The sequence below is a fragment of the Euleptes europaea genome, chromosome 13 (genome assembly GCF_029931775.1).
Source record: "Euleptes europaea isolate rEulEur1 chromosome 13, rEulEur1.hap1, whole genome shotgun sequence".
NCBI lineage: Eukaryota > Metazoa > Chordata > Lepidosauria > Squamata > Sphaerodactylidae > Euleptes > Euleptes europaea.
The window spans coordinates 42,365,459-42,375,968 of record NC_079324.1 but is presented as its reverse complement, the minus strand read 5'-3'; the positions used below and the strand labels follow the sequence as shown (position 1 = coordinate 42,375,968).

Sequence of the window (10,510 nt, the reverse complement as noted above, 5' to 3'; positions counted from 1 at the left end):
GCCCAATCACAAAATGATTGGGAGTTTGCAAGCCAAACATCTTCCTATGAACAAATGACTGTTCCCTGCAGATGCAAGATGATGTTTCGGGGGGGGGGGTCTTTTGTAGCACCTCCTGCTGCAATGAGGCAAAGAGAAACCAGGATTAGCTCTTTGGGGAAGTGGGCACTAGGAAACACACTGAGGGATGCCATGGCACCCACAAGAATCACGTTGGGAACCTCCACCAAGATATTCCAATGTAACCTTTGTCTCTGGTACGTCATAGTAATCACTTCTTGGTAATGCACTTTTTGTTCCTGTTGAGGAAACTAGAACAGGGGAGTCACAGGATGCTTCAGTGGTTTTTGTAGATTCTCTTCGAAGTCCACCTTCGGTATTGACAGACTGTTTCAGCTGGAGTCCTGCTGTGTGTTAATGTTCTTGTGCAGACGCCAGAGCAAGTTCAGAATCGATGGGCAGCAAAACTCCCCCAACTGACCTCTTCCCAATGGCGGACTCTCCCTGGCCTTTGAGGCGCCTCTTCAAATTGCTTCAGGTAGAACTGCATTGCCAGCTGTTTGCTCATCCCTTTAAGTGCAAAAAAGCCAGCTGCGATCTCAGAGGTGAGAAAGAGGAGGAGGATCAGATGTGTGGCTATCTCCAGAGGCAGCCTGATGGTGTCCTTATCAGTCAGAAGGAACAACAGGACAGGCAGCTCAATCAGGAATGAAAGCAGGAGGAAGCCAGCAAGTTCTGGGACCTGCAGGAATCAAAGAAGAATCGGCAAATTCTGGGGATGTCCAAAATGAAGAGCCACTTCATGCAAGTTTCCACCTTTCATGGGTGTCAGAAGCCACTTGCTGTACTGAACTAGTGAAATCAAATCTGCAATAAAGCTTAAACCAATTTGCTCCTCAAAACTCTCCTCTGTGAATGATTACGTAGAATATTTGTCAGCTAAGTTCTGAATGGTCAAATAATCACCAACTATTTGGCACCTAAGAACATAAGAAAACTCATGCTGGATCAGACCAAGGCCCATTAAGTCCAGCAGTCTGTTCACACAGTGGCCAACCAGGGGCCTCTATGAACTCCATAAGCAAGATGACTGCAGCAGCATTATCCTGCCTGTGTTTCATGGCACCTAATATGATAGGCATGCTCCTCTGATACTGGAGAGAATAGGTATGCATCATAACATGTCCACTCCCCTCTTCAAGCCTTCCCAGTTGGCAGCCATCACCACATCTTGGGGCAGGGAGTTTCACAATTTAACGATGTGTTGTGTGAATGAATACTTTCTTTTATCTGTTTGAATCTCTCACCCTCCAGCTTCAGCAGATGGCTCCACATTCTAGTACTATGAGAGAGGGAGAAAGGCTTCTCCCTGTCCACTCTCTCCATACCACGCATAATTTTATATTTTATATATATTTTATTTCAAGATTTGGCATCTGGCTGCAAAGCTGGTTTCAGTAGCTGTAGGTCAATGATTTTTAGCATATTAACAATACTTTATGGATTGGGGGAATCTCTGAGGCAACCATTTTTGGAGGAGGGGAGCTGAACCCTTATTTCCCCTTCAGCACCAATCGATAAACTCACCAAAGTAACATTTTCATCACTCCAAACAATACGGGAGTGGAGCTGTAATGGGACCTTAAACAACAGCTGTGGGTAGCGTCTGATTGAGACTGTGACCCTGGGGAAAGGGGAGTAACCCTTTTCCTTTCCCTGTTTACCCTCCAATAGAAATCCTCCCTCTTTGATATTAGTAATCTGAGTGCTTTTTTACTTCCTCAAAAATTAATAACTCCAGGGAGTATTTACCATGACTGATCGAAATGCCTTCCTGTGACTTTTTTAAGGATAGACTGTTATATCAGGAAATCTTATCACACGCCCCCAACATAGCATTGGCTTTGCCCTTAAGATGGTTAAGGAACCCAAAAGTTGGTGTTTGTGCAGCTAACAGTGCCATCCTAAACAGGTACAGTCTTCTATGCCCATTGACTCCAACTGATTTAGAGGGGTGTAACTCTGCTTGGAATGGTACTGTAGGGGCCCAACTAGAAATTAGGGTGTCCACGGGTGTGACCTGTGGATGCAGACACCATTTTAGAGCAGCTCTTTCGGCACTTGAAAAGGTTCAGGGGGGCAAAATTGCCTGGTCTCTCTCCCTCACCCCCCACGATGCATGTCCAGTCAGGATTGGGCCCTTGTGGCATTTTTAAATGGCTGAGTTCAGCTCTAAAATGGCCTCAGCATCCATGGGTCTTACCTGTGGACACCGCAGTGTCTGGTTTAGCAATCCCATACAGAGGTAAACACTCCAAAATTTCTTCATTCTTCAGAGAAAATTGTGATGACAATGGGGATCCCCTCCCACAGCATCTTACCTTTTCTTGCAAATTTCCAATGTACCCAAGGTACAGACGCAAACCTTCCATTAAGATAATCATCAGGTATGCACCGATGAGGAGGATCTGATAGTAAGTAGGCAGCAGGTTGTACTGTAACAAGGGGTTGTGATTTATAAAAAGAAGGATAAAGAGAAAGTTCCCCCACATCACCTCAACACAATTCAAGAGCTCTTTGCCCATTAGTCTAGGACAGTAGTCTTCAACGTTTGCAGTTCCAGGACCTACTTGTTAATCCCATGCAAGCTTGCAACAGGAAATAATTTGACTTCCGTTAACACAAAGAGGAGGAGCCAGAATTATGACTTCACTGGTGGTGAGAAAAACTCTACAATGCATATGTGCAAAGAGCTTTGGAAAACTGAGGGGTTAAGGGTGGCTCTACAAGGTTGTGCTGAGTGGGGTCGAGAGAAGGAAGACACATGAACACATGAAGCTGCCTTATACTGAATCAGACCATCAAGGCCCATCAAAGTCAATAGTGTCTACTCAGACCAGCAGCAGCTGTCCAGGGACTCAGGTAGAGGTCTTTCACATCACCTACTTGCCTGGTCCCTTTAACTGAAGATGCCAGGGCTTTAACCTGGGACCTTCTGCATGCCAAGCAGATGCTCTACCACTGAGCCAGAGCCCCTTCTCCTTGCCTTCTACTGAATCTTCTACTAACAAAGGAGGGCTTTGGCAAGGAGACATGTCTCTGAATCTTCCTATCCTAAAAAGGAATCTTCTCCCCTGCAGAGTGACCTTACCTGGCTGTCCCACTGCCCCTCTGAGTGTATATGCAGAGAGAGGCAGGAGATGCGGCGGTCTTGCTCGCTGGGCATGCACACTCGCAATTCTCCAGGGCTCTGAGGGTCACAACCCATAAGGTCACAACCCATAAGGGCTCTGAGGGTCACACAGTGGCCAACCAGGTGCCTCTAGGAAGCCCCCAAACAAGACGACTGCAGCAGCACCATCCTGCCTGTGTTCCACAGCACCCAAGATAATAGGCATGCTCCTCTGATCCTGGAGAAAATAGGTATGCGTCATGACTAGTATCCATTTTAACTAGTAGACATGAATACCCCTTTCCTCCATGAACATGTCCACTCCCCTCTTAAAGCCCTCCAAGTTGGCAGCCATCACCACATTTTGGGGCAGGGAGTTCCAGAATTTAACTATGCATTGTGTGAAAAAATACTTCCTTTTATCTGTTTTGAATCTCTCACCCTCCAGCTTCAGCAGATGACCCCACGTTCTAGTATTATGGGAGAGGGAGAAAAACGTCTCCCTGTCCACTCTCTCCAAACCATGCATAATTTTATAGACCTCTATCATGTCTCCATAGCATAGAATAGGCACCATAGCACCCCATGCTCATGCTGGATAGGTCTAGAAGCCATGGGAAGGCCAGCTTAATTTAAACAAGAAGAAATGCGTCCATCATTCAACCAAAGAAAGAACAGGAAGATTCTGAAATCTCCTTGTTGGAGGTTTCCAGGAGGAAGACAGGACCCCCTGGAGATTCTTCAGGTCACCAGTTCAAACATTTGACAGAACAGATATAGTCTCTTCCTCCCCAGCACAGAATGGGGAAGGCTTTGGCTTCTACACCCTGCTTGTTTGGACTTCCAATGCTGTTGACCACAGGATACCAGACGAGATGGACCACTGGTGTAATCCAGAAGGCTGTTCTTAGCTTCTTCACAAAGGGAGCCTCCCCCTACATTCACTTTAGAGAAGGGACAACTCTGTGTGTGCAAAAAGGGATTCTCCCTTTAGTTGCCTCTTCCATTCACATGAATGAGTGAGCCTGTGTGTACAGTGGTATGCACACATGCTGGTGTTCATGGAGTTCCAGAGCAGGCACTCTTGGTTTTACGCTCTGGCTGCAGCATGAAGAGGCATAGTGAAATTATGGAACTCCCTGCCCCAAAATGTGGTGATGGCTGCCAACTTGGAAGGCTTTAAGAGGGGAATGGACATGTTCATGGAGCTATCTATGGCTACTAGCCAAAATGCATACTAGTCATGATGCATGCCTATTCTCTCCAGTATCAAATTAGCATGCCTATTATGTTAGGTCGGTGCAATGGAACACAGGCAGGATAATGCTGCTGCAGTCGTCTTGTTTGTGGGCTTCCTAGAGGCACCTGGATGGCCACTGTGTTAATAGACTGCTGGATTTGATGGGCCTTGGTCTGATCCAACATGGTTTTTCTTATGATCATATGATGCCTCAGTGCTTCCCCAGATGAAAGCCTCCAAGTTTGGGCAAATCAGCCAAATTAGGGAGACGGTGGAGCTCTGTGAACCAGCCACCCACATCAGCTTGCATGTATCCAGCTGTGATGGGTCAGCAAGATCTATTTATTTACTTCATTTATACCTTACCTTTCTTCCCAATGGGGACCCAAAGCAGCCTGCATTATTCTACTCTTCTCCATTTTATCTTTACAATAACCCTATGAGGTTGGTTAGGCTGAGACTGTGTGACTGGGCCCAAGCTTCTATGGCACAGGGGAGATTCAAACTTGGGTCTCCCAGATCTTAAAACACTCTAACTTCTACGCTGACACCACTAGCAGATACTTGTGGCTCAAAGTTTTGGGTGATGCTAATGAAGCATAATCAAATTCAAGAGGTGTCTGTTTGTGGTCTTTTGCAGCATTCCCACAGAACTGCTCAGACCACACACAGTACATTCGAGGAGCATAAAAAAAAAACTGGACTTACTAGTTCAGTGGAGAAAGAAGGGATGCCCAGTATGCAAACAAAAATCCCCATCAACTGAAAGATACTCCAAAAAAAGGAGCTGAAAGATACTCCATCAACTGGAAGATACTCCCAAAAAGGAGCACATAAACCCGCAAGGGACTGTTAATGCCTACGGTAAGCCATTACCTTAAGTTCCAACATGAGTCCCTCTGACACACACCAGAAAGGGAAGTAAAAGACGTTGAAATACAGCATCATTTGCAGAGGCAAACTGGAAAGCACCTCCTGTCCTGACCAGGAAATAAAACAAGCAAGATAGTTTTCTGTCAAAACCAGCATTGTCAGATTTTATTTTATTCCATTTTATTCAACTGTGGTTTCTTCTGAACCATCTTTTCAAAATATTGCCCATAGTAAGGTACAAAGTAGGCAATTTTTAAAATAAAATAGGGTTGCCAACCTCCAGATGATGGCTGGAGAGCTCTTACAACTGATCTCCAGGCGATAGAGATCAGTTCACCTGGAGAAAATGGCAGCTTTTGTTCTATTGTACCGGTATCTGTTTTCATGTGAGATGACAGATCTCAGAAAGGGAGCAGATGCAGCTTTTTGACTCCAGTATGCATGAATACAAAAGGCCCGTGGAGCTCAATGCTGGTAGAGTGGTGTGTGTGTGTTACTACACTGCTCATCACAGTTCCTTGGAAAGAAAAGACTTTAACAATCAACACACAAGAGGCTATTGCAAAGTAAATTAATACAGTGCAGAGCAGGCCTTTTGCAGCATGGCTTTGTAGGTATGGGATGGCACAATCTAGCACTAATCCTCTGAAGGCCAAAGTAGACCTTATACATTCTCCACAGGCACACTATAGCTACTGCAAACAAAGTTCCCACGTGCTGCAAAGAGGCCCAATTTGGAGTGGGACCATGGCACTGAGGTAGGGTTCCCAGGTCCCTCTTCACCACCGGTGGGAGGTTTTAGGGGCGGAGCCTGAGGAGGGCAGGGTTTAGGGAGGGGAGGGACTTCAATGCCATAGAGTCCAATTGCCAAAGCAGCCATTTTCTCTATAGGCTGGAGATCAGTTGTAATAGCCGATCTCCAGCTAGTACCTGGAGGCTGGCAACCCTACACTGAGGGGAGGAGGGGCATCAGCTCCTTTCTGCTGTTTTCCTGACCCAAATTGGCCCAACTCCCAACCAACCCAACTTGTGAAACAAGTAATCAGAACTATAAGTACAAGAAGAGAAGGAAATGGAACAGCAGCCAGCAGCTGTTAAGACCTTGAAGCTGAGCTTCTGCCCCACCCCTTCCTTGCAGGTAAACTCTTAAAGCCAGTCAAGAGCTCTTTGCTTGGAGCTGGAAGGAAGATATGCTGCCAGAAGGAGAGCATGCCGGAAGAGCCCTGCTCTATTTTTTCCTCCCTTCTCCGGTTTGTTTACACGGTATTTTTGTATTGTTAAGTTGCTTTGGGTCTCCATTGAGGAGAAACAGGACATGGAAATGTTTAAATAAATAAACAAGTGCCCATGTTTTGATTCGGGAGGGGATGCATTAGTGGCCTGTTCCCAGATCCCATAGAAGAGCATCCTGGCACTTTTCATACCTGGGTTGTAGATTTGGGTCACGTCACAGTCACCAGTCTTGTTGTTGATGAAGAGGGAGCCGCTGAATGCCGTCAGACCCTTCCGGAGATGGGGAGGCAGGGGAGTGTGCAGAGCCATAGTCCTGAGTGTGGACCTCACTCCCCCACCCTTGAGCTGGATCAGGCAGTGATCTGCTAATTTCATTACCTGACTGGGCAGCCCAGCTGCCACTCAGCCGTAAAGCCCAAGAGATTAAAATGGGGCTCTGGAAGGAGAAAACAACCCTTCTTAGGTAAGATGCCAAGTTGTTTTCTGTTGCCCCAGGTCGGACCAGAACCAACGGGTTGAAATTAAATCAAAGGAGTTTCTGTCTAAACATTAGGAAGAACTTTCTAACAATTAGAGCGGTTCCTCAGTGGAACAGGCTTCCTCAGGAGTTGGTGAGCTCTCCTTCCCTGGAGGTTTTTATGCAGAGGTTAGATGGCCATCTGTCAGCAATGCTGATTCTATGACCTCAGGCAGATCATGAGAGGGAGGGCATCTTGGCCATCTTCTGGGCATGGAGTAGGGGTCAATGGGTGTGTGTGGGGGGGTAGTTGTGAATTTCCTGCATTGTGCAGGGGGTTGAACTAGATGACCCTGGTGGTCCCTTCCAACTCTATGGTTCTATGAGGTTGCCACCTTCTTTGCTGGCTGTGCTCCTTTTCTTCCCTTTAAACACAAGCTTGCAAAAGGAGGATGCAAACTTTTCAACCACCTTAGTGGTTTCCATGCTATCAGATGCTTTATCACTGTATATCTGCAGCTCAGTCTGCTGCCAAAGGCACAGAAAGCAAAATAAGCCTTCTTGTTCTTGTGCCCCGCAAACCAAATGCAGCCCACACTAGCCAGGGGGTTTAGCAACCTCCCTGCCTTTGCAGTCCCGGGAGGCTGGGATGCTAATCCATGAGTGACAGGCAATTGATTCAGCTCCATGGGCCACAAGTTGAGTCAGGCCTGCTTTAACAGCAGAAATTTAGCAAGCAGTGCTTTTCCTGAAATAGAGATAAATAAGGGAGAAAGCTTTACCTGTTCAGCTCCTGAGCACCTGGCTACTGTTGAATGGGCAGGTAGACCAGCCCCCCCCAAAAAAAGGGGGGAAGCAGGAAGCCATTTGTAAGGGATCTCCCTGACTGCTGCCACAACTTGAAGGTACAACATTGCATGGTGGGAGCTGTGCTAGATTCCCCTCAGGGTGATTCAGGCTACAAACCCTGCTCCTTTAAACAAAATGGGAGTTACTTCTGAGTAAACTTGCATAGGAGCAAGTGGTGTATGTTTTACTTATGCTGAGAATAAGAGCTACGGCATGATTGCTCAGTCTAATGCTTATGAAGGATCCATGCTGGATTCTAGCTAGCATTCTGTACAAATTTCTCAAGTAGTTGCAAGCTAGACCAGCCCTAGAAATATTAAATAGGAGAGTGACAAGAGTGTCAACAGACCAGGAGGAATGCCCTGTCCTGGTCTGCTTTTATGCCTATCAGCAGCATCTTGATTTCCAAAAGCTTTTCACTGAACGGTGATAAACAGGTTCAGCCTGCTAAACCCTGTGCAGCGGGGTACTGTTAAAAGCAGACAGTGGCCTGTTGAATAGTTGGCAATCTGCTTTGCTACCTGGAACGTGCAGTTGTGCACCTGAGATGCTAGAAAAGGAGGACCCGGGAGGGCACAGGAAGCAATGCCCACAAAGCAGGAGGGCAGTACATTGCATCAGTATTCCCAAACCACCTTCAGACACAGGATGCCATCTAGAATAGATCTGCAAGGTAAAGCTTCTTCTAGCATGGAGCTTTATCAGATACATTTATGAGTCAGGAGGGTGATAAACACCCAGACGCAGGGCCAGTACAGAACAGTGGCAATGACAACACAATCTCGAGCTTGGTTTAATATATTAGTTTATTATCAACCTAGAAAAAGAGCGCACATTGTGAGACAGCTAATCTTGCAGGAGGCTGAATAAAGCAAGTGGCATTTCAGACTGGCCTGAAAAAGTTGTATGGACAGAGGAGATGCAGGGCGGGCAAATACAGTCCCTATTTCTTGGTGCCTCTTACAGTTGCATGAAAAGCAGAAATTCAATCAGTAGGGGCAGTGGCTCAGTGGTACAGCATCTGCTTGGCATGTAGAAGGTCCCAGGTTCAATCCCCAGCATCTCCAGTTAAAGGGACTAGGCAAGGAGGTGATGTGAAAGACCTCAGCCTGAGACCCTGGAGAGCCGCTGCCTGTCTGAGTAGACAATACTGACACTGATGGACCTAGGGTCTGATTCAGTATAAGGCAGCTTCATGTGTTCAACTGCATAAAGATGAAGTGATGCAAGTGGCAAGTTTCTGCCTTCTGAAACATATGTTCAAGTCCTAAAACTAGGCAAGGTAAATGGTGGAAGCCCTGTTAAGTCAATGCAGGGGAGATGCACAAGACTGAGGTGGGCTATATCTATGTGTGGAGATGGAGGAAGCTCAGCAGTTGCATCTCCCAGAGCTGTACCTTGGAAAACTCAGGTGCCCCAACGATGCACTGAATCCACCTTTAAGCCATGGATAGTGCCAAAGGCAACCTATGAGATTCATGTTGGGTCTTCCATTTTCCTTTAGGTGTTCTGCAAAAAGAATCTGCTGGATCTCAGAGCCTCACAAGTGATACGGACAGTACAAGGTAAGGATGGTTGGGAACAGAAGGGATGATTATTCAGAGAGGCGTAGCATTTAGAAGCTGTGCTGCTTGGTAGGCAGGACTGCGTAGGCTGAGGGAAAAAACCCAAATTTTGCAACAAAAACTCAATTCTATGACATGTATGAATTTATGCAAATTAAGTGTATTTCTCACAGATTGCCTAATTTATTCTGAGAAGGAGACTATTCCCACCACCAACGAATGAAAATTTTATTCAGCCTCCCTCCTCCCCAGCCATCAGAGATTCCCAAAGGTATTGTCCACACATTATCAAGCACATCCACATAACTATGAAAGCTAAAAATGTGTTCCTTTAAAAATAAATGGTGGTGTATAAAGTGCTGTCGTGTTCAGTAGGGTTTTCAAGGCAAGAGATTAACAGAGGCGGTTTGCCATTGCCTTCCTCTGCATAGCAACCCTGGACTTCCTCGATGGTGTCAAATCCAAGTACTAACCAGCTTCTGAGATTGATGAGATCAGGTTAACCTGGGCCATCCAGGTCAGAGCAAAAAATCACATGCTCAAAAAACTGGATTGTGTGTCCATATTCCATGCTCCTTATGCAGCATTGTCACATACACCCAGCCCCATATATAGGGCATGCAGGGAGCAAGATGAGAGGGCCAGGAGGAGAAAGCATCAGGTGCAGCATGTATGCCAAAGGGGTGATCATACCTCTTGTGCTGTAACCATCTCAGCCGCTGCAAGGAAGGCCCACTTGCTCATGAAATCATCTTACCTCCTCTGTTCCTGGTGCATCCGAAGCCCCTTCCAGGCTAGTTGCCTCTGTATTGCAGGAGGGTCTAATTGAGCCCCTGCTGCCCTGACTGCAGGAAAAGCATGCAAGCATTTGGAGATGGAGCCTCAAAAGGAATGGAGTTGAGAGAAGGAATGATGGGATTGTGGAAGTAATCTAAGAAGCCAGACAAGGAGTAATCCATGGAGATCTTCCTCTGCCCAGGAGGAGTTCTCAGGGTCTCTTTCTTTCTGGCACCTGTACGCTACACTAATCCCAGGAATGTGCAAATCACCCATATTTACTCCTCTTCCACAGTGCTCTGCTGAATTAATGCAGAGCTTTCCAAAGGACACATCAGACAGTG

The 10,510-nt window shown here is 46.5% G+C and overlaps 1 protein-coding gene across 1 annotated transcript; it reads right to left on the bottom strand.

Moving 5' to 3' along the window:
- Positions 1–445: 445 nt before the first annotated feature.
- LOC130485887 (transmembrane protein 17B-like) lies at positions 446–6,827 on the bottom strand. The gene is made up of 4 exons (XM_056859035.1): positions 6,710–6,827; positions 5,289–5,392; positions 2,382–2,495; positions 446–742 (listed from the first exon to the last, which is right to left on the bottom strand). Exons 1-4 carry the CDS (start codon positions 6,825–6,827, stop codon positions 446–448), a joined length of 633 nt encoding a protein of 210 aa, XP_056715013.1.
- Between the last annotated feature and the right edge of the window lie 3,683 nt (positions 6,828–10,510).

Bases quoted from the DNA above. Each gene is read 5' to 3' on its own strand.
- LOC130485887 (XM_056859035.1), bottom strand. From the start codon at position 6,827: ATGGCTCTGCACACTCCCCTGCCTCCCCATCTCCGGAAGGGTCTGACG. The intron at 5,393-6,709 runs GTATGAAAAGTG...TTTCCTGGTCAG, and splicing joins GACCCAAATCTACAACCCAG to GACAGGAGGTGCTTTCCAGT. The intron at 2,496-5,288 runs GTAATGGCTTAC...CCCTTGTTACAG, and splicing joins GACTCATGTTGGAACTTAAG to TACAACCTGCTGCCTACTTA.